Source organism: Carassius gibelio, chromosome A5 (genome assembly GCF_023724105.1).
Source record: "Carassius gibelio isolate Cgi1373 ecotype wild population from Czech Republic chromosome A5, carGib1.2-hapl.c, whole genome shotgun sequence".
Classification (NCBI taxonomy): Eukaryota; Metazoa; Chordata; class Actinopteri; order Cypriniformes; family Cyprinidae; genus Carassius; species Carassius gibelio.
Genome location: NC_068375.1, coordinates 17,452,819 through 17,477,481, shown reverse-complemented (window position 1 = coordinate 17,477,481; position 24,663 = coordinate 17,452,819). Strand labels below are relative to the sequence as shown.

Below are 24,663 nucleotides of genomic sequence, written 5' to 3'. Positions count from 1 at the left end.
TTATTCCCCTTTTCTTTCTTGCACTTGTGCACATAATGATCCTGTCCTTTGATAGTGGGATTTCATCTGAGTATCAACAGCGAGCGGAAAGCACGGCGAAGCTTTTAAGAGAGGTGCAGAGTTATATGAGCTTTAGCAGAATGCCTGCCACATTAGCACAGAGGTTTAAGAGTCAAGTATCGTCGAGAGCAGTTCGCCGTAGAAATGGGGAGATCTAAATGCAAACAAAGAGCACACTTGACACGGCTGGCCTTTGATAAGCCAAGAACGAGTGTTCATGGGCTTTACCTTCAGCCACACTAAAGCCACTTTAACTGCGGGCACAAATAAGAGAAAAAGTCATTTAACCAATTCAAATATGGGCATCTAGAACTCTGTCGTGGAAATCAAACATCGATGAAGAGCTGAAACTGAATTTGAAATGATCATTAATTTCAGTAGTGCCAGTGAATAGTTGAGCCCATTTTAATAGTAAAACACTGAAAAGTACCATATACACTTTTTTTATTTTTTTGCCAAATATCATGGTATCCCTTTGAGTACCGAGGTGATACTGTGGTACATGAATATAGTAATCATTTAGTACCATGGTACCATGAGACATCTTCACCACAGTACACTTAAAAAGAGCATGTGTGCAAAAATAATTTCTTCTAAAAAGCAGAATGTCCTAAGAGTGATGCTAGCCTGGGGCTCAACATTAGACTAACAGTGCCTGGAATCTCTTCCTCCTCCTCACAGAGCAGTGTTGTTTATTTGTCCGGCTTTATTTGATTTAAAAAAAAAAAAAAAAAACTGGTTTAATTACTCAGGCTAACTGACGGTGTGTTTAATAAACTAAAACCATTCAGCAGATTGCATTTTCACATTGCAAAACAATGACTCAATTTGCTGACTTTAGCCGGAAAATGACTCTTTATTGTCCGCTTGCATTATTGACAAACTATTTTCCTGTTTGACACTGTAAAGCTGCTTTGACACAATCAGTATTGTATAAAGAGCTACATAAATAAAGGAGACTTGACTTGACTTTGCTGTTGACTTTACCCATCACAAATTGTATTGATATGACGTCAGTCACCTAAACATTGTATTTTTGCCAAAATCTAACTAGCCCTACTCTGCAGATGAATTAGCCTAAGATGTTTGTATTTGCTGGTATTAAACGGTTTAACACGGTCTAGGTATAGGCTCATATGATGGTCCCCAGCCTGACCAGCTTGACCCGGACGGGAAAACAGCGAGCCATCTTAACCAGGTTTAAGCTATTTTCACTAGTGCAATCACCATCTTACTAATTGCACACTTTTACAAAATGGGATGTAAAAACCATTCACGATAAAGCCACTGAACATCTTAAACCTATATTAATTAAACTACATCTGATTATATCAAATGGTCAGTGTTGTTATAAGCCTGTAAAGTATTGTGTTTTGGTCTTTTCCAGGCTCGCCTCTTCTAAAGTTGCGTGATAGTGAAGGTCAAACTCCTCTGGACCTGGTTTCTTTGGAGCCTTTACGAGAGGAGCTCCTTCGCTGTGCAGAAGAAGGGGACAAAGCTCTGGCAGCTCCCTGCTTGGAGGTTCGGGATCTGCCCTTCATAGAGACCTGCTCATGGGTGCTCAGCTGCCTGTTCCTCACCTACCTCCAGGAGCAACACGTACCTACCTACCAAACCCCACTTACACCTCTGGACCTCAGTCCCGCTGTATGCCGCAGGCTGATCCGTCTCCGTTCAGATGAGCTAACCTCCACCTGGGGTGATTCCCGTGCGGTGTCGCTGGCTGAGGATCTGAGGACTGTGTTGAGTTTGGAGCAGTATGTGTCACAAGTGAGCCCCGCACTGAGACGCTGTCATGGAGATCAAACCAGGCTGTTCATGCAGCTGCTTGATGATCTGCAGGCCGAGGGGGCGGCACTCATCTCTGGACAATCTGATTTTGACAAGTTCTAAAAGAGTCTCTACAGAGGAACCAGAAGAAATAGATGTCTATTTGTAGACCTTTTGTTAAACTACTAGTAAAATGTGTTTCCTTGGCCAGTGATTGAGTTCTGAATGGATACAAATAAGAATTATTATCACCCAGACTGCACAGCACACTCGTACTGTAGTAACTGTTCACTTTTTATGCTTTGTTTTTTTGGTTGTTATTATTTAAATCTGGGGATTCTGTGCAAAATATTTTTGTTAAAAAACTAGATATAATTTCTGAATGATATTTTTACAATAAACTGGAAAATGTTGTATAAAAACTGTTATTCTTAAGAGTTTAATTCTTACATTTTCTTGAATTTGTAAAAAAAAAAGAAAAAGAAAAAAAATAATACAATAAAAAAAAAGAAAAGAAAGATCATTTGAAATGTTCAAATATTCACATCCATTCATAAGTGTGGATACAACTGGGCACTTATTATAGCTATTTTCTGCATTTAACCTTCAAAACTATGACATATATAGAGAACAAGCAAATGTTAAATCAGAACTGGCAATACAAATTCTTGTCTCGATTGCAGCGCAGTACACTTTTGGAAAAAATATTTAATAGATTTTGCATAAATATTAGACACTTGGGCTGATTTTCTGAGTCTTATCTGGTCCAGCTCATAGAAAATTCATTATAGAAATTAATTTGAGAAGATCATGAGAAATATTTTTTTACAGAGAAATATTACAGGGTATGCAATTTGCAGGCAATTACATAGATGACTCTGCAATACTCCTCCATGCATTTGTTCCAAATCAACAAACCTAACTTTAGTTGAAGCCCAGCCCATAAGACATTGCTTCATGGTCCTCTGATCCAGGATGACGGAGGGAACTCATATGTGTGCCATGTGGGGTTAATAATCAATCCCCTCCAAACAACTGATTCCAGTACAAAAGCAGGAAATCTATCCAAGACCTCCATAAAGAATGAGCCTTTTCCTGATCATGCCCTTTTCAACTTCAATGCAGAATCCAGAGGTGACGAGGGATCACGGAGACCAGGTTTGGGATTAGAACCCAAGACGCTGCGGATGTTCTAAGCCAGACAGCGATGGAGGATGCTCAGGTTAATAAATAACAAGCTCAAGTGTTTTTGCTTTCAGCGTGGCCATGATTATTAGCGTCTGGCAGAGCAGCCGTTTGTACTGGAGCATGCCGAGTGATGATACGGTGTCGTATTGAATAACAGCAGGGATCAGACAGGCAAGAAACAGCCAGACTAACAAATGATGGGAGGCCACAGAGGCTGAGAGCACAGGGGAGCCCCTTTGGCCCCAGTGGAGGAACACACAGTCCCTCCATCACTCTTGAGAGTGTGTGAAGAACACGTTGTGAGGTGTTCGGTAGGCTCATGGTGAACATCTTGAAAAATAGCAGCTCTGGTGAAGGTGTAAGAAATGAATGAGTCGGTGTGTGAAGGATGAACCGTCTTGTACACACCTGTGTGTTTGTCTACAAAAGACACACCGCTAAGATCTAAAGATGAGACCTTGTGCTTCATATAGATTCAGAAGCAAATCAAATGCCTAATGTCATTATTCATTAAAAAACATTTTAGTTTTAGATAAAATAGCTGAAATAAAAAAGCTTAATAGAAAAAAATAATAAAAAATATATATGAATATATACAATAGCACTGCAGAAGTCTTGTTTACATGCTTTGAGTTTTTTTTTTATTAATTAGCGCAAGCAATAATTATATAAAAAGGAAACAAAACATCTTTAAAAGTAATGACATAAATTATTATAATTATTTACAGTTCATATTTTAGTTTACATTTTGTCACAATTCTGCCAACTGTGTTTCAGCCAGTCACATGGAGCAGTATGACATCACAGGCAACAGGTTTTAAAATGACACACAGACACATCACCATTTCATAAACTGATCACATATATTCTCTGACCACATATATTCTGCCTTTTTTTTAACAATAAGAATATTTACAAAAAACAAAGGTTTGTGTTAAATAGTTAAAAAAATATGCTATAAATGAAAGTGCCTTCATCACGTTTGCCACTTAATCGAAAAAAATGACATTCTACACAGTTGTCTCTATTATATATATATATATATATATATATATATATATATATATATATATATATATATATATTTCCCCCCAAAAAAAATCACTTTGGTTTGCTTGCAAACATAGCATGTGCAATTTTACGAACCAAAAAGCTTTTGGGATGCAAGAACCATTCATAATAAAGCCACTGAACACTTAAATCAATATGTACAGTACATAGAGACACATTCAGGCTTAAAAACGATCCTTTCTGCTGTTCAAATCAACTGTGTTTTTTTTTAATTTTTATAATGCAAATCACTGAAGTACTGTCCGTGTCCTGCTCAGTGGGGATTGTGTTGTCTTTGTAATGGAATTCCCCCGAAAAATCAATGGTCTTTTCATATGATAGATGCAATATGGCAAATGAGAAGTCAGCAGGGAGGCAGAGGGACAGGGCTAGCGTCCTTTCTGATGGAGCCTGTGCTGTGATCTTTCATCGCTCGCTACGCAGAGGTCCCTCAAGAGCACCCCACGGACCCATTCGTGACCTCCCTCACAAATGGATGGATGAGGGAGAGGAAAGAAAGCAGAATGACAGGAGGAGCGCTGGAAAAACAGCCCGTGTCCTCCTTTTTCTCCACGCCGGCGTCAGTAAACCTCTGCCCTCCGGTACCCCCCGAGGCCCTAAAGCAACTTGTCACACACTATCGACTTCTTGTCAAGTAGTCAATCCACAGCAATGAAAACACACAGATATTCTCCCTTCAAGTTTGGGATTTTTCAAAAGATTCCGACCATTTTTTTTCTGTGTAAATCAGTGCTTGGATCAAAGTTCGAGCTGGCGCCCAATGTAGGGCGGACGGGGCAGCTGATGGACGTATATGTGGCGGCAGAGTTGCGGCACATGGGAACGTGACACAGGAAGATGCTGTCAAATGAGATGTGCATCGCTCACCACACAATCAAAATTCTGGTCACCAAAACTGACATCTTTATTATTGGAGTGGCACTGTGTGGTGCTTTGGGAGCAAAGGATGAATAGGGAATGATGCAAGAGTATGTAAACACTAATTCCCACTATGAGTACTACGCTGCTGCTGCCATGGCTACTAGGGGTTGAAGAAGGTTTACAAAACACAATCCCAGCATGCATCATTCATACCGTTAAACAAAACATACATTAGAACATCAAAATGACGTAAAGATATCGCAAACTGGCACTGGGTGTTTTTTGAGTCATTTCCACGAGCACTTTAGTTACAGTCATAAATTGGACCGTAACGGGCTCAGCTGTCGACTCCGATAACTGCTGCTTGACAGCTGCAGATAGCTTTAGATATGGCAGTTACTGTGCAGTGCAAATTATAGGGTGAAACTGCAACTTAACCACCGTCGTTTTCCCTTCTGTAGAGGAGAGGTGTGTAACCACAGGTTGGTATATTATCAGCTCATCCTGCTATTTGTGGTTAGAGCGGCTCCCTTTGCTGCCGTGGAAGGACACCTTGGCTCTTAGAGCTGTCTGGCTAGTGGCAAGCGCTGACAAATAACCCAGACTGTTTGACTCTAAAAGGGGTCAAGAGCTTTTGGCGCCCCCCCTTGCCAAAAAAATAAACCCAAAAAGGACGGATGGTAATTAACAATGGTCCTGTTTTTACTCAGACAGTGCTCTTTAAGTCTCCGCACCACAGCTAGAACAGAGAGAGAAAGAGTGAGGAAACAGACAAAAAGAGGCTGGCTGCCAGTCAGTCCTCTCCGTCTTCTTGGCGTTGGGAGAGCCTCCGTGTGAGAAGAGGAGCTATCCTGGATTATTTTTCTTTCTTTTGTTTGGGCTTTGAGTGGGCTCCACTTTCAGCTCTCGGTACTGCACCTGTTAAAACACACACAAGCACACACATGGTAAGGTTGGGTGGATTGATAGCAGGGGATGGCCGTGAGGAGGAGACGCTTCTGAGAAGAGCTCGGTCAAATACAACAGAGGTTGCAAAGATGGAGAGCAGAGATGTGATGTCACACTAAAGGCTCGAGTTAACCATTTACTGGAATCCTACATACAACGACATATGACTGAAAGACACATTATATTTGTATTTTTGTTGCATTATATTTGTCACATTGCTTGTATTAAATCAACTGAGAATAAAGCCCACTATTACACTACTAACACAACTGCAATCTATATAGTGTTTTCCAAATAACTCTTTTGGTCCATTTCAGTTAGAATGTTGTCTTAAAAAGCAGCTAGCTATCTAGGTAAAGAGGCCGTTTACTAGGTTTTGGAGCAGAGTATGGTTATCACCATACTAGTATTCCCTTTCAGACAAATAAGACTGCAATAGTCAAGCGCCTCTGAGTGAAAGAGACAGATCACTGGTTTTCCCTCAGATCTGGCCCTCACACTGACTGACGTCATGTTCAGTCTCCCTTAGAAATGTGGTCCATGTGCTGCCAACTCAACAGAAACATCAGTCAGCACCTACACTGAGAAGTGTGTCCATCTCACAACCATCCATCATGTAGGTGTGAGACTGGCTTTGTCTGTGCCACATTCAAACACTGCAGCAGAAGCTGAGCTCACATCAGATGTGATCCACAAAGGAAGATGTAAAATCCTTTTCTACAAACTGAGTTGGTCTGCTTTGTAGTTTGCATGCATCTTTTCATCAAGACACAAATAATTAAATGTAAGCATGAAAAACTAATAGAAAACTGACCAAATTAATAATAAAATACTGTTAGAAGTACACCATCATACAAGTTTTCCTTTCTTTTTTTAGTTTTGATCATTTTTTTATGTTTTTGAAAGAAGTCAAGGCTGCATTTATTTGATCAGTAATACTGTGAAATATTATTACAATTTCAAATAACTGTTTTCTATTTTAATATATTTTAAAATGTGATTTATTTCTGTGATGGCAAAGCTGAATTTTCAGCATCATTACTGCAGTATCACATGATCCTTCAGAAATCATTCTAATATACTGGTTTTCTGCTCAAGAAACAGGTAGCATACATATTAATTTAGTATTAAATAAAAATAATGTTTATTTAAAGGTACATAAAAAATTCTAGGCTCTCTATTGACATCTGTGCTTGAAAAAAAAACATTGTTACTTATTTGCAGAGGAACATCTTTTACAGTTTTTAATGTACTGGGACAATAATTCATTTCAAGCTAAAAATTTAAATTTTCTGTAGTAAAAAAAAATAATAATAATAATAATAATAATAATACAATAAAAAAAAATCCAAATCCAAAAACATCTGATATATGTGCGATTAATCTGATTAATTAAATTAATTAAATTAATCAGCATTTAATTTAATACTTTCAATTATAAAAAAGCAATATTTGTAGTTTGGTCCATTCAAAACTGGCAGCCCTAATAAATATTAATTCAGTGTTGACAAACGGGGCCACAATCGCAGTAAGAGCATTTCTGGAGGATTTCAGAGCGGCCTGGCATTCGCCGTCTTAAAAGCACGCTTTAAACTGCAGCCTAACAGGGTCATTATTTTCATATTCACTTTAAACACATCAGGGTCGCGTCTGACTTCAGAAGCCTTCCTTGAACTGCATGTAAACAAAAGTTTACATGTCAAGGTGAGGCAATACAGATCGACATTATTGAATCTAATGGAAGAAAAGAAATGAAGGCAAACAACAATAAAGGCTCAATCAAAAGTAGTGCTATAAAGAGCATGTGGCACATCAGAGGCTCTATCACACTTAACTGCTGACAGTTATGCCACCCTGTATGGTGCAACAAGCACTGCAGCTTTAATGACAGAGAGCTGTCCCACCCAAGATAACGGAGCGCACTAGTTATAGTCAAAGCAGCATGCGGAGAAAGTAAAAAAAAAAAAAGGGAACGATACAAAGAAAATAACTTTAGTAGCTGTAATGGAGGGGGGGTTAAAAGGCAAGGGTGAGATAGCAATTTGAAACAAGTGCCAAGCACAAAGATAACATCCGTGAAGATGATGGGTAAAGACCATCCGCTGCTCAAAGGCTGCTCCACCCTCGCTCCACTCCCCCATGTTGACAGCTGCACTACCAAACACACTTTGAAGTGCCTCGTTTGGCGGTGTCAGACACCGTCCCGGGACCTGCTGCAGCCGAGCACGCGATGTTGTCCTGCTACTCAGCGTGGATCTGGGTTTGAAGCCACATTGGAGGCAGGCAAATACAAATAAGTAAATGAAAGCTGAACATTTTTAATGAAACTATACTATGCTCTTTATAGAGGAGCAGAGAAATCTCACCTACTTCATCTCGAGTGACACCTAACCTTGCATTTGGGGTATTAAATGATCCTGTAGAAGAAAAAAAGGGCTCACAGACAACCACAGACAAGTTCACATATATTGTTGAGAAAAATTAAATTAAAGCATTTCAAGGTGAATAGAGAGGGAAAAGGCACTGAGGAAAGTTTCTCCTAACTTTTTTTCTTTTTCTTTTTTTCTGAGGTAAGGTGCACGTTGATTGCTTGTTTAAACTCATGATAAAAACCCCTAGAGCAACAAAGACAGGCATTCGATATGAACAACTGAGAAAAGATTCAGCACCTGGGCCTGGGCCTTATTTATGCAGCTTTCATCTGATGTCTAAATCTCAATTTCAAACAAATTGACACTTAAGACTGGTATTGTGGTCTAGGGTCACACACACACACACACACACATATATATAGTAGTGTATATAAATTAATTTAGTCTTCAGTGCTATATGATTCTTCAGAAATCATTCTAATATGCAGATTTTCTGCTCAAATATGAATAATAATGATGGTTCTTATTTTTACCAATGTTAAAAACATTTTTTGCTGCTTAATATTTTGTGGAAACATTTCTTTAAAATTCTTTGATGAATAAAAGCTCATAAGAACAGCATTTATTTGAAACAGAATGCTTTGTAACGTTTTTACTGTAACATTTTTGATATTTTTAATGCATTTTTGCTAAATAACAGCATTCATTTCAATGGTAGTATATCATGGTTTCTCCAATAATATTAAACAGCACAAATGTTTTTAACATTGATAATAATAAGAAATGCTTCTTGAGCAGCAAATTAGCATATTATAATTATTTCTGAAGATCATGTGACACTGGAGACTAAAGTAATGATGCTGGAAATTCAGCTTTCTATTACAGGAATAAATTACATTAATATACATTACAATGGAAAACGGTTATTTAAAATTGCAAACATTTCATAAAATTACTGTTTAACTGTATGTTTATTCTAATGAATGAGGCCTGGTGTGCATTAGAGAATTTCATTTTTAAAACAGTAAATAATAATAATAGAAATAAGAAAGATCAAAATCATGACAATGTCCTCAGAAAACAGACTAATTTTGCTATTGTTTGCCCTCTTTTCTTCTCTCCTCAAGTGTGTGCCCTTCACAGGTGATGAACTGGCTAAGAGCTGAAATGTTTGTGCTCTATGACTGCATTTTAATCTCTGCATTTGCATAGGCCATAATGGATCCCTTGGCGTGCTAATTGCTAGCGTCCCAGTTACGCACGTAGTTCCTCCATTGGCTAATGGCACCATAAAGCATGTGATAGGACACGATTTAGACACCTGGTAGAGAATGTTTAGTCGGTAATGCCGGTTGGCCTCATTTAAGAGACAAAGTATTGCATTATATCAGAATGTGCTTTATTCAAAGCAGCGAGGCAGGCACACAGCAGGTAAAGCTATTCTCGGAGGAATCTATAGCCGGATTCATGAAAAGAACATAGAGTGTGTAAACTGAGAGAGTAAATCAAAGTGAATATGCACCTCGCAGCAGGTTTGATACATCACGGTTCTCCTGCAGTGCTCTTAAAAGGCCATGGGCTCTCTGCACTGAGGTGCTACTGTATGTATTGAATTCTACAACCACACCTTAGAATAACCACAGTACTTGTGTAAAGTGTACACTTAACCTGCCTACCCTTCGCCACAGTCAACTTGGGCTATTAATAAAGTATTTTAATGTATCCATTTTAAGGGCATTTTTAAAGAGGAGAAAAGGACAGCAGGGCCTTCCCCAAAAATCTGGAGGAGAAAGTAATCAGCAGTCCAAAAATAAAACCAACCACTAATGTAAATGTAAACCACTAACTTTATAAAGTGTCCGACAGTGACACCAGTGGATACAGGTTCATGCAAAGGCCTTGAGCTCACAGTGTTTTAAAGAATGAAGTGGATGTGAGAGTGAATAGTGAAACAGAGGTGCCACATAACTAAATAAATAATCATTATAAATAATTCAATTCAATTTCATTTAATAATTCAAAATTAGACTGAATTGATAAAACTAAAAATCTTTTGGACCCACTTTATGTTAAGTGGCCTTAACTACTATGTAGTTAAATTTTAATTATTAATTTGGTACAATGCACTTACTGTGTATATACATGTTTTTTCATTGTACTTATATTTGAAAAATATGTGCACATAATTACATCTGTAATTAATTTCTGTAATTACATGTATAATTACACGTTGACCCATCCCTTACACCTTAACACACCCTTAAACTTACCCATACCACCAAATCTATCCCTAACCTTACATTTTCCCACCTCAATAGCAGCAATAAGTTGCAATACAATTTGAACACAATAAGTACATTGTATTTATTTTTTTGATGTAAGTACATAGTAGTTAAGGCCACTTAATATAAAGTGGGACCAAAAGATTTTTAGTTTTATTAATTCAGTCTAATTTTGAATCATTTAAATTAATCTTTAAATTACTTGTAACATGAAATAATCAAAAGGTTTTGATGACAATTCAGCTTGTCTATGATGCTGGTGACTTTTGTAGTATTAGTTGGTTATTGATAAAAGTTTAGTAAATGGTGTTCCCTTACCCCAGTAATTGTGTAAACATCATATGGACCTGGAACATTAATTCACATTGGGAGCCCTCACCCCCACGAAAACAAGAGAGGGAATTTGCCTCCTCATTTCGGTTCAGAACACTCTACTGATCTATATCTACTGAAATACATATGCATATGCAAGCAGTGCATTCAAAATAGCACACACAAGGTTAGTAAAGACATACACCCACAGAGTTGTGGGAGCTGTGAGTTTCCACTCAAAGGCACTCTGTACTCACAGACTGCAGCATAGTCTGTGAGTACTTCATATAAAAAAGTCATTAGAAGCTCATCACTTTAAGTTGTTCTGAGGCTCCTTTGAATGATCTGTAAAAAAGAGGCAATGCTGGCCTCTCTCGGCCTTGCAGGGCTATTATCACGGGACGGTGTGGGTCATGTCAGAACCTCAGAAATAGCCCTCCATTTGTCATTTGTGCAGAACGTTCGGGTCCTTGGGCATATGCAGATCACACCCCGACACTTTGTTTGAGTCTCCGAGGTCCCACAGAGACACTACCTCCACCCGCCCGTCGTCTCTAACCCAGAAAACAGAGGTGAATGGACCTCCACGGGCAGTTGTGCGATGCAGAGCGGAACGTTCTGCGCATCACGCTGATGTTCAAGTACTTTTCTGGACTGTCCTAAATCAAAAGCTGTAACAGGGCACCAAAAGCCCATGGCGGCCTGGTCTTCTGAGCGTGAACCTAACCGTACATCATTAGCCAGGTCTCCTCCGGTTCTCCTACCTGCAGGGACCTTCTGGGCTCCATGTGTTTGGGGTAAATGCACCTTAGCTACCAATCCACATTGGGCTAATTTAGAGCAGGCTACCTGCAGCTGCAGGGCCGATGTAAAGCCACGCAGGGGCTTGGGATTACGACTCTGTAGACATCAAAGCCTGCCCACCGCCCCGGGCTCATCAAAGGTGAGCGTTTCTGTGCTGATGTGGCAAGCGCTTGGTCCTGGACCAGAGACCCGTGTCACCCCCGCCGTCAGCACTGCAGGGTTTTATCCCGACACAGAGGAAGCACGAAAACAGGCTGGGCTTGTGTTTATGAGCTCAGTTTTTAATTGCAGTAAAACGGCAGCACCTCACCGCTCGAACAGAACGCTGCTGATTACAAACGGGACAGTGGGGCGGGCCGCATAACTCAGATCTCACGGTTAATGAAGAAGCAAACCGGGAGAGGATTACTGCTTTACACTCATTACACTCAATAACAAAGCATGACTCAGAACAACACAGCAAGAAGTCCATAAATCTACCGAGAGACACGTGCAGAGTAAAAACCTCACGAGCCATTTACATTCAACTTAACTAACCAAAATGTATTAATCACAATCTTCATGAAGATTTATATATATATTCAGCTGCATTTTTACCACATGATCCTATGGTGAAAATTATTAGCATTATTATTAAATCTCATTTCATAGTTAGCACTAATTAAATTATATTTTAACACCTTTTCAAAAACTTTTTAGAATTGACTGGAAATGATGCACAATAAAAAAAAATTCTGTACATATTATTGATCACAAAATAACTAATGGACAGATGATAACTGTCAAAGTAAATTTATTATTGTTTAATTCATTCCTTTACATGATCATTTTAAAGTGTATTTATATTAAATGATGGATTAAATTTTTAATCTGTAAAAAAAAAGGGGCATGGTGTGTGGCCAAGTGTGGTGTCCCTACAATTCCTGCCGATACCGGGACGCAAACCCATAACCTCTGGGTTACCAGTCTGACTCTCTAACTATTAGGCCACAACTGCCCCTTAAATTTAAGCAAAAATGGAAAGTAATTTCCAAGTTTTAGCATGACATTCAAAAAACTATGTAACACAACACCTGGTACATTAAGCAACCCTCTATGGACACCTGGGCAAATTAATCATCATTGGCTAGTAAATATTGTAGTTTATTCTCCAGACTGATTTATATACATATATATAAAATATTTGTAAAATGGTGAAGTTTTTTTAAAAACACTTTTAAAATCATTCAGTCAAGCTTTATAATAATCAAGTATCATTTGATAACCATGTTTGAATGCATATTAGTCATTTTAACGGAACATTTTAAATTGAGAGGTGGTAGTTTATTCTGTCATTCAATGTTTCTGACAAAAAAAAATTGGGAAAAAACTAACAAAAATACTGATAGGATAATAATGATGCGAATTCTAATAAGAACTATAAAACACACTAAGCATTACTTAAGATTAGCTGCTGGATTCATGAAAGCTGTTCTTAAAAGCTGAAGACTTCCATAGGATCGCCGTTATTTTGACAGGAAAATACAACAAATAATATTGTTTCAATGTAGCACGTCAATTCAATCTCTCTCTCTCTCTCTCTCTCTCTCTCTCTCTCCTCTCTCTCTCTCTCTCTGTGTGTGAGAGAAAGCGACAGCGATGTGTGTGCCTTCACACTAGAGTTCACGGTACATTAAACACAGGTGCGCTGCGCATCCATGAGCTGAAAAATATCACAGATCGCTTGACGGAGTGTGAAACTCTGAAGCCCTCAGTCAGAGTCAGAGTGTTCGCGATTGAAAATATATCTGAACTAAACTTATACTTAGCCTCAAACTCACACACTGGCGAGTAAAATCTGAGAATTTATTAGCCATTGGCTAATATTAGACATCATTAAGTCGCCGGAATGAAGATTTAGTCGCATATGTGGGTGATTTAGTCGCAATGTAGACGGTTGTTAAGATACTCGTAGTTAAAAAACACCCAATTACAAGGAGCGAAATCAATACATTTTAATTAGTATTACATATTTCCACAGAAGTATAAAGTTTAGTTAAGTTTAAAAAGTCAACATCCATGGTAAAGAGTCATAAGGCTGTCTGTTATGACAAGAATAGAATTCCCTGATTCTGAATTTATTACCATGAGCAGGAAGCATAAATTAAAGCATAGAAAACAGAACCGGGAGACATAAAACTCTCCACAAATACATTCTCACACAGCAGAGTTCATTGTTATTATTTTATTATGTTTGCTAGGGCTAGCGTCACTATCCCTGTTTCTCAAACTTATGGATGGGGATTGAAACAAACCAATAGAAACTAAGTTATAATCTTATATTTATAACTCCTTCCACTCAGATTTGTACTACAGGCATAAATCAAGTCAAGTCAAGTTGAGCTTTACTGTCATTCTGCTACATGTGTGGACATACAGTGGAATAGAATGTCGTGCCTCACAGAAAAGACACCTCAGATTGCAGTAACTTTTGATACATCGTGACATCAGAAATGACATCATTTTGGAATTTGACAAAATCCAAATACATGCAGGGGTTAAGGGGTTGCATTCCTGGGGTAACCAACAGTAAGGGTGAATGTTATAAGGAATACATACCACTTGAACGTCGGAGGGCACTCGGGACAGGAAGTCCAACAGCTCATTGTTGTCGATGCTGTACGGGTCTCGCAGTTTTTTGGTGAACTTGTTCACCCCTGAAAGTTGAAATAACGGTAGCAAATTTGACCTCACTCACAGAGTGCAGTTTGGGAGGACCTTATAAGATCCTGTATTGGTTCTGAACCCTCATCTTTGTACTTTAAAGAATCAGCTGCTATGAAGTTTACAGGAGCTGTGCTCTCTGCCCTCCCAGAGTTTCAGATCTGAACACTGTATGAAAGAGCACACGGGGCGTTAGCTACGAGTGAGTTTGCCCTGAGCTCGGCAGTTTACTGTCTTCTCTACTGTGCTGGTGGCAAATCCCTGGAGCATGCAAACCTAGACTGCCACTAAACTCTGTGATCTCCTGCAATAGTCTATTTAAAATCCTAAAATACACATTATGTAACATGCTAATGTTATTTTATCATTCATGACACATAAGCATAATGACAGCTTACCCCAGGCCAGTACAATGTATCTGAGAGGAATGAAGTACACCGCAAGAGTGGCCGCACACAGGGCCACTATGGCCAGCCAGCTGAGGAAAGGCACAGTCCAGTTGAAAGTACTGAGAACAGAGAAAAGGATGTTATTTCCTTCTACACAGTTCTACTCCAAGTCTGCACTGGACATGAGCGACAAGCTGCAACAAAATCCAACAAAGCTATTATAATCAGTGATAATGTCTACACTGAATGCAGTAAACTGATGGCCCATTATGTTTTCTAACATATCCCACACACTTGTGCTACTTCTGACAACAGGACAAATGGATTAAGAGCTTTTATTTTGATGTGTCCAGTGCAGACAGCTTAAAGTTACTGCAGCAATTGGTCATACCCAGTATAGACAGTTTCATGTTAGTGGTTCCATATTTTTATATTTATTTATTTTTTAACTATAGTTACAGTTTCTATTAAAACACCATAGTTACAACAACACCTGTAAAACGATGCTAACATGGTATATATCAAGATTCAAGTACAGTATTCATATTTCATACCAAGGAATATAATTTCACACAAAAACATCTTAATTTGTTTAAAATTATTCATTTAAAATAAGATATGTAAGATGATACTAATATGGTATTCATTGAGGTTTCTGCTTAAAACAAAACTAAACTAAACTAAATACTAATGGGGTAAAACAAACCTTTTTCTGTTAAAACGTTTGTGGCCTATAAATGTTTTTTTTTTTTTTTTATGTTTCTGAAAAAAAGTCTCATGGTCATCAAGGCAGCATTTATTTGATCAAATCAATGTAAAGTATCAGTTAACAGTAATATTATTACAATTTTAAATAATTTTCTTTATTAATTTGCTTTTTTTGTGGATTATTTTTGTGATTTCTTTTTTCAAGACTATTTGGTGGTTAAAAGGTTTTGAAACAGCATTTATTCGAGATAGATTCTTGTTTTTAACATTTGAAATGGTACACTCTCATTCTCTAAGGCAAGTTGTGATTTTTAGGTAAATTTTGTTAAGGATGTTTAGACATTCCACTGGAAATCAAGACAAAAACACTGATTAGGAAAACATTTTTTTTGCAGTGTAAGCATGTGTGTTTGTGTTTGTTTATCAGGCTGAGTAAGATGTTCCAGAGGTTGGCACGCTGGTGCCCGCTTGTGTCTGCTCAGGCACACGCAGCAAGAGCTGAGACTTACTTCTTTATCCTCTCACCATAGGAGGCCACTTCATCCAGAGCATTCTGCACACTGATACACACATCCTGAATGGCATACAGCTTATTCATGAAACCCTTTCTCTCCGAGTCCTGAAAGAATGAGAGGGAGAGAGAAACAGGCTGGGCAAATGCATTTCCACACAGCTGAAAGAGCATGAGAGCATCAAAGGCTTGGGGAGTTCTCTCTCTTTTTCCAAGTTCTCCATGCTGCAATAAACGTGTTTGAAATTAATCACATTTTGTGTATCAGTAAAGAGAAGAATATTTTTTCTAATACTTTCTTCAGAGAGAACTAGCTATGTTGGGTAGGTTTTACAATGTGACATCACTGTGGCTATCACCACCATCATTATTACTATGTGCACCAAAAATATTTTCTTTTCAACTTTCGATGGCCTTCAACTAAAAAAGAAAAAAAAAAGGCCACAGGAACCTCAAAAGTAGGCGTCAGTTAAATGTTCCACAGTCAAAAAGCTCTGGTTTTATTCTAACAATAAGAACAGTCATGCAACAGTTGGGCTGACACAGGATGTAGTGACTGAGTGTGGACACATAGACAGAGACTATTGTAGTGCATTGATGTGCTGATGTGCAAATGATGACAGAATTGGAATTTTAGGTGAACTATTCCAAAAAAAGTACAATATTAAAACTCAACACTCATCCATTTAACCTACAAAATCTAAATTCAATTCTGTTTGAAGAGAAAAAATTAAATCCTGGCCTATTAGCAATGTGAAAAATAAGCTATGTCCAGATTTCCAAACCAGACACAGGCTGTGCCCCTCCGGTGGGCCGACACAAATGAACTGGCATCACTTTAGAAGAACGAAATTTCAAAATGATCCCAGCGAGAGGGCACTGCCACGCAGCAGTGAGCATCACTATGCCTTTGCCCCGGGTCTGCTTTATAAGAGCTCCAGGCCTCTGCTCAACCCTGCCCAGGTTTATCTGGAAGCACTTCAGTCGCCATCCTCAGGCCTTTCATGGAGATCAATTGAAATGTCACTGCAGTGGATCATGTCCACAATGAGCAGACCAGCAACTGAACCTCTGGATCAAAACCCACTGTTCAAATCAAAGCAGGAAAAGAGGGATGGTGTCCATGCATAAAGATGCTAACATAAAACACATCTATCTTTTTTCAGCTTCATAAAGGAAAGCAAGTGCATGGATACTGCACATTATCTAATTTTAAGGGGTATTGTGCTCAAATTTTAAATACACGTCATGTATTGGCTCTGAAAGACAGAGATACCACAACCACACTGAAGGCTATTCTAGTCTGATTAATGTGTTTACATGCTGGGTGAAGCTGGTCTGTTACTCTGATTAATGGTTTTATCATTAATTAAAACTAAACCCATAAAAAAAAAAAAAAACTTTCATTACTTTAAACTTAACAAAAAATTATTACAATTGTTTTAAAAAGTCTTAAACTTATTTTATTTTAATAAGTTGCCATTCTTTTTTCTAATTCAGATTAAGTTGAAATACTAAAATAATCAGAAATAAATAATCAAAAATATAAAATGTAAACTTTAAAACAAACTTTAATAAAAATGACAAAAACACATTACAATATAATTGTAATGGATATTCAAATGAAAAAAATAAAAAATAAATCTAATTCAAAATATTATCAAAAACTATAATAGTATATCAACAATACTAAAATAATAAGGGTACAACTTCACAAAAACTGGACATTTAAATTGTATTTAAACCAGCAGTTATCAATCTTTTTGACTTTTGACTTTTTGACACCTCTTATTAGAAGACAATATTTAAAGGCCCTCTTATTTTAGCTGACACTATATGTGCCTCTGGTGCTTTTGTTGTAATAAAATAAATAAACAAAAAATGATTTTGTACATCTTTACATTTTAAGATTTTAAATAATATTAATATAATAAAATGTACATATTTCTAAAGACGTATTAGGGTTACATAGTGGGCCCTAAGCCCCTGGCTGAGAACTACTTATTTCTACACACAGAACAAATGTTTCCAGAAAATGTATGTTTAAGGGTTTATACAACTAATGCCACAGATGAAGCAATGAACAAGACTGGTACATTGAATATCATCCCCAAAATGAAAAAAATGCTTATAATTCTGAAATGGGTCTCAGAAAAAAACGGATCAACTGTTTGTACTCCCTCAACACACACACACACACACATACACACAGAGTATCCCATCCATCTCCCAAACTCTGTACTGGATCCCACATTTGAAAAAATGAAGCCCAATATGGCCTGCATAACCACATCGCCATCCCAAAAAGCCACACAAGACAAATAGATATAATTAAACCGTGTCCAAGGGTTATTTTTCTTAGCAAATATTTAACAAGACTCCCCTGTCCTGACTCCCATCTGGTTTGCGTTATCAACCGTAACAAAAGTCCAACATGCTCTGCATTGTATCGGACACTATATGAGAAAAGAAGACTTTGAGGGACAAGGTATCTGTGTGTGTGTATGAGCGAGCGAGCGAGGGTGGAGGTGCAGGTCATGGGTCTCTACAGTCTAAACCATTACCACATGGCCCTCAAACCATGAGCTAACTCTGATTTCCTGCCTTCAAAAGTGGATTGAGGAAGGCAGGAGGTTGGAATAACACTAGCCTGAGGAGAGGCTTGTTTTCACTGCTCCTCTGCACTTCTCTCACACACACACACAGCTACAAACCGAGGAGCAAGCTGCTGCAGAAGAGCCTGCTGTGGATCCTGGCTGAGCTGTGGGCCGCTGGAGCGACACATGGGCATTCCATTACCTCAGGACTTCTTCCTCACGTATGCGGACACACATCGGCACAGCGGGAGGCATACTTGATGTCAGCGGGCAAGGGAAATTGATATTTAGTCAAAAATCTGTTCTGTTTAAAGTGCAGTCAAACCTGAACTCTTCTATGAATGTCAACATATGAGTATGAATAATGCAATATCACACGATCAAGGGTGTTCTGCTCTGCTGAATAGAAGCACTGCTGCAGGCCACTGTCCATTACAATTTCAGCACAACCGAACAATTACACATGTATCGATCTTAAACTGCAGTTCTATATATATATAAAGTGCTTTTATAAAAGAGCCTCTCATTCTGCTTTTTACCATCTGGAATTCCGTTCTCCATCTGCATTACTGTAAACCTGATTTTGTTTGATTATCCAAACTGATGGCTTTTAAAGCATTCTTTAAAGCTTCTTTAAAGCATTGCTCTCCATTTTAAAGTGTCATTCTTAATGTGAAAACTGATTACCTGAATAATTAAATAACACCTCAATTACACTGAAAGTTAAATAAGCTTTGTGACATCAATGGCTGGAAAGTAAATGAACAGACTCTTCCATCTTTAGCAGTGTTATCATAAAATGGTGTGTAGGACTGAGTGCAGCTGTCCGGGACCCCCTAACGCATCCCCATTACCAAACTCCTATGGGCTGCTAGTGCTGCAGGAAGGCAGAGGCAAGTCCGTTCTAGCCAGTTCCTAACATCAGGCTATTCACACCTTACCATCCCATCAGGAGGCTCTCACTACCTTGCAATGGGCACCCAGCATAGCAGGAGACTGATGAGGTTGGCACAGAACAGGACAGACACTTCATAGAGGGCATATCTTGTTTGTTAATGACAGCAGGAGGGGGAACAATGTCCCAGGGGCACCTAACTTCATTTACACCAAAGCCAGAGCCCCAATGTAAGAGTACAGACCCCCAGCCGGGCATAATCCACACCCACACCCTTCTCTCGGCATGTTCGGAGGGAGAGAAAACAAGCTTCTTTGATCTACGCAGCACTAAAGGTGAGGGGAACAAAGGAGGCAGATAAGATAGAGATCAAGATGAAAATGAAATCATTTCACTCGGGCCATGCCTCTCCCTGGATACATTATTTGTTTGTCTTCTCTCATTTCGAGCCAAAGGCGCACTGACCCAGATGGGCAGAAGTAGGGAGCTATGTCACCAAGGAAAAGAGTTCCACACCTCTTATGGCAAATAAAGCTGAGGCAAGTCCCTTCAGACAGAAGTGAGCCCACCTCTTATCAGTGAAACATGAAACAAAAAACAACTTCTTTAAATAGACGCGTCCATCAATTTTCCAAAAGTAGTTCATTAGCACTTTATTTATAATGAATGGAACGGGGGAAGAGACGTACAGGGAAAGGCTTGTCAATGAAATTGTTCCTCGTCTTCGTGTCTGAGCACTTTGGGAGGTTAATTAAAATTGCAGTTTAATTAGATTTGAGGTGTGTGTCAGACTAAATGGAAGCTCTCCTGACTGCCTGCTTGATCCCAATAACTGCCATTCCAAATACTGGGAGCCAAAAAGTATTTCACATCAAAGGGAAAACCCTTCACATTACTGTTTTTAAGGAGTAAATATAAACAACAACAACACATTTTTTTGACACAACCTCAAATTCAACATCAAGGAAATTTGTAATGCACTCTTTATGTAGTATTCTGAGAGTTGTTTGGGACCTTTCTCTTTTATTTTCCTATCAAATAATCTAGTTTAATTCAACACTTGGGATATTATTTTTCATATATATTTTTCCGTTCCACAGAAATGCATTGGTAACAAAAAAGGGAGGAATGGAACAGGAACAGGGAAATGGTGCAGACCAGATTCGAACATGCACACACACATACAAATCAAATATGTGAAAACATCTGGGAGTGTGACAGTCGTTCAGAGGCACTATCCTCACCTCCCAAATCCCTAGGTTCTACCTTCCCTCAAACCTCTAGTGACACTACAAAAATAGGTGTGATGCTGAATGGCACGTAACAGTATGGGACCACAGAGGCGGCAAAAAAGCTATTGAGCTATTCTCAGGAGATCCATACGCCCTCACTATGGTATTCCCTCTGGAGACAGTATTCTGGGCCAAGCTCTACAGTCATTGTGACTATTCAGCAGGTACTAAACATTATTCTGTTCAGAATGGTGCATGTTAAGTGTTTGGGTGCTAATAAGGCAGGTTTCAAGCATTTTATAAATCAAATTAAAAATAAATTCTTACTGTTTATGGCAGGGGCATCTAATCTTGCTCATGGAGGGCCATCTTTTTGCAAGGTTCAAGTCCCAACCCAAATGAACACCCCTGAATCAGCTAATCAAGGTCTTCAGGATTTCTAGAACCTTCCAAGCAGGTGTGTTGCCAGTGGGGCAGGCTGGGGCTGAAGGATGTTGGACCTCCAGGAACAGGACTGGACGATTCAAATCAATTCAATCAAATCAAATAAGAATCCACAGCTTCTGAAAATGCTCTGTTTAGGCTTCTTGGCTAAACTACCGAGACTTGAATCAACCAGCTTCTGGAAATGCATGCAATCAAAGCTGTTTTCGTGATCAGGGACTACACAATATAAAGATGCTGGTTTAACCTAGCTAATCAATCGATGTGGAGATTATGCAAAACAATGTCCTTCATATTAGCAATTAAAGAGCAATGCTGCACTCTTCATTCAAGTTCAAGATATATGGCAAACCTCTATTTCAACCTTTCCAATGTTAGCTGTCCCTGATCAGACACAAAAGAAAGGTTTTAGTTACGGTGAAAAAAAAACCACTGTACTGTAACTGTTTCCACACCAGCACCCCATTGTCCTGTGCTTCCGGTACGTCCCTGTGCCATGACATGCAGATGAATAACACCGTAAACAGGGAGAATACGTTTTATTTTATGTCTGACCTCTGCTTACCACTGCTCCCTGCTAAAAACAACAGCATTAAGCTCTAATGGATCCGCTGGAGGGCCAGGTTCACCTTCGCCATTACTCCCCAGGCCTCCACACCCAGCGGGCAAGGCACTCCATCAGCCCCAAGGTCAACCTGATAGTTGCCCCTGTTCTCCAGCCTCTCTGATGATGCCCCTCACCCCTGGAGCTACCCCCCCCCCCACCTCAGATCACTTGAGTTCCCCCTGCTCTCCTTGCCCTGTCCTCTCTGGGTCCCTGGATGCCACCTGATGATGAATGGAGAACAATTAGCTCCACCAGCCGCTGCACTGGATTCGCCCCTGCCCTCTCCATCTCACAAAAATCAGCCCGTCAAACTGGGGTGCATCATCAAACTGGGCACCCACAGGCAAACCAATACACCCACTATGGATGTGCAAAACCACACATTTTTTTAAAATGGACTACACAGTAGATAGTCAACAAACATGATGTATAATTAAGCTTGTCCTGAGTTCATATTACTGCATTCGGACACATTTCTTAGAGGCAAAAATATTTTTAAAAAGTTGATTCAACAATCTTTAAAATATCATCTTTGTCAGATAGTATGGTCTTGTGCATGGACATACAGCACAGATGCAATTTCAGCAACACAAGTTTGAGTCCCAGCTTGTGGTCTTTTCCATTTATACAAATTAAATTAAATTAAATTAAATTAAATTAAATTAAATTAAATTAAATTAAATTAAATTAAATTAAATTAAATTAAATTAAATTAAATTAAATTCATTGCTGCAAAAAAAAAAAAAAAAAAAACTAATACATATTTCTTAAAAAACTTAGAGGTCCTTACTTATCTACTAGTTTGTTGTTGGACTAGGTAACCATCATGACGCATCCCTAGACGGTACCATGGCTTTTAACTGTTTACATCATTAATTTAGTGTTCCATTACACTAGAAAGTTCAAAATGACACCCAGTTATTACTTCTAATACTTATGAATGTGCTGAGATGCCATCTATAGTGAGTGCATGCAGACGTTCTCAATTTCAAAAGTTTCCTTGAGGAATGCACTTCTCAAAAGGATATAAATGGCAATGGCATTCCTCCACTTCAGAGACAAACATCAATACATCCTCATAATTCATTCATAAACCCTCTTCTTGGAAGCTGCTTTTCTTGTTTACACAGCACAGGTTTGGCGTTTCTTCTTCGTGAGCTGAGCTACAAGTGAGTTTCTCATCGAGCAAGCCATGTTGGGCTTGTGGCTGGTTTGAAAGAGGTTAGTGACAGCACAAACATGTAAGCCCCAAAGCACCTTGAATGCTTGTAGACACATGGTTAGTAAAGCACACCGCTATGTTAAAGGCCAAAACATTACGGGAAAAAAAAAACAACAACAGCCCCAAAAGACTACTTTCACAACTACTTTCTAACAAGTATCTTGCTGTATTTAGATGACCTAGCATTAGCATCCACCAAACAACCCATTTTATGAAGTGTAGGAAGATTTCATTTACTGCAGAGTCAAGCAAATAACAAAGCACAGATCAACAGGCGATTTCTTCAAGATAAAGAAGGTAAAGTGATAACTGAGAACAAAGTGAGAGGTGAAAGGGAGCGACACACAACCCTGCTTGGCGTGACAGACGATGAGCCATAGAAGTGAGACACGGGGGACATACGGACCACACTTACCACCATCACGCGTATCCACTCAAAGTGCCAGGAAGCCAAAATATCCGCAAGGATATGGCTTTCCGGCAGCCGGCCATCCTGGGAGGGCACTGAGCCCGGCACCTTGTGAACCAAAATAAATTGAGATCTTTTAAAGCAGGGTTACAAAAGGAAAATAGTTAGACAAAAAAAAAACATTGGTGGCTACTAAGATGGCTTAGGACCCTTGAGAGAGAGAGAAAAAATCCACTTGATATAAAGGCAAAACAGAGAAATCAAACAATGAAGCTATTTTACACAACAAGACAATGCCCTGAGTGTGTATGAAGGATTTTCTAATCTCTCTTTATTAGCCAAACATGATTAAAATGCATTTCCTAGGAGCATCTCTCCCCTAAATAAAAAGAAAAGGGAAAAAAGCCAAGAAAAAAAGTCAAAGGCATCTATTACACCATGAAGCTTTTCATCTTTTAGAGGCGCTGAGAAGAAAAGGAGCAAGAGAAGCACAAACATTCTCTCTGTATTCTCCTTAGCACTGAACAAAGCCACATTACCTGAGGATAAGTATCACATATCACAAGCTCAATAGCCCCAGAACAAGTTTTCAGTCACAGTTTTTCAAAGTAATAAAAATAATCCCTAGCACACTCTTTAGTCCAATTACATACTGCCATGTAACTATCGCCCAGATCAACCCCCTGCCTCTGCTCGGCTGGGTTAAACCCTACGTGTGTTATCTACAGATAAGGCTCACTTGTAATGCTAGATTCTAGCGGACATTAATGTGCACAAACCGGGATCAGATTGTCAGCATTTCACAGTGCAGAGAGGTTAGTTTATGTTTCTCCCTTCTTCTTTTTTTACTGTTTTCACTGCATTTTTTTATCAAACAAAAGCAGCCTTGTTGAGCAAAATAGTCTTTAAAGACACATTAAAATAAATAATAATTTCTGAACGGTAATACGCATACTCTTTAACTGTTGACATGTTTATAGTTAGCTACCTGAATTATTATCACATAACACTCATCCTATGCCACAGACATTTACAGTTAACTTCACAGTGCTTGACAGTGTCAGCCAAGTGCCTGCATTTGCATATTTGTGTACTTTATTCAGCCTAAAAGCTACATTTAGCTTGAATTAATTGACAAAATTGAGCCCTTCACAAAATCCGACTAGTCTTTGACAACAAACAATATCTTGTTTTTTCTCTTTTTTGTCACTGTTTAGCTTCACATTCATATTGTTTATTTGTAAGACGTACAGTACAGCATTCGGTTACATGCCATCT

General features: G+C 38.8%; 2 protein-coding genes across 7 annotated transcripts in view; one reads left to right on the top strand and one right to left on the bottom strand.

Moving 5' to 3' along the window:
• LOC127998986 (SMC5-SMC6 complex localization factor protein 1) overlaps positions 1–2,252 on the top strand; it is a 30,733-nt gene extending 28,481 nt beyond the window's left edge. The window contains exon 19 of the mRNA XM_052592152.1: positions 1,448–2,252. Within this exon, the coding sequence (XP_052448112.1) occupies positions 1,448–1,953 (506 nt within the window). The 3' untranslated portion in view covers positions 1,954–2,252. The remainder of the gene's footprint in view (positions 1–1,447) is intronic.
• Positions 2,253–3,633: 1,381 nt separating this feature from the next.
• Positions 3,634–24,663, bottom strand: part of LOC127998920 (multiple C2 and transmembrane domain-containing protein 1) — a 128,278-nt gene continuing 107,248 nt past the window's right edge. For 4 of the 6 annotated variants that reach the window (XM_052592147.1, XM_052592146.1, XM_052592150.1 and 1 more), the window contains 5 exons: positions 23,392–23,493; positions 15,978–16,087; positions 14,770–14,879; positions 14,267–14,364; positions 3,634–5,868 (listed from right to left, as the gene is read on the bottom strand). In XM_052592147.1, the coding sequence (XP_052448107.1) occupies positions 5,797–5,868; positions 14,267–14,364; positions 14,770–14,879; positions 15,978–16,087; positions 23,392–23,493 (492 nt within the window). In that variant the 3' untranslated portion in view covers positions 3,634–5,796. The remainder of the gene's footprint in view (positions 5,869–14,266; positions 14,365–14,769; positions 14,880–15,977; positions 16,088–23,391; positions 23,494–24,663) is intronic. The other 2 variants (XM_052592149.1, XM_052592148.1) reach the window with 1 other exon arrangement.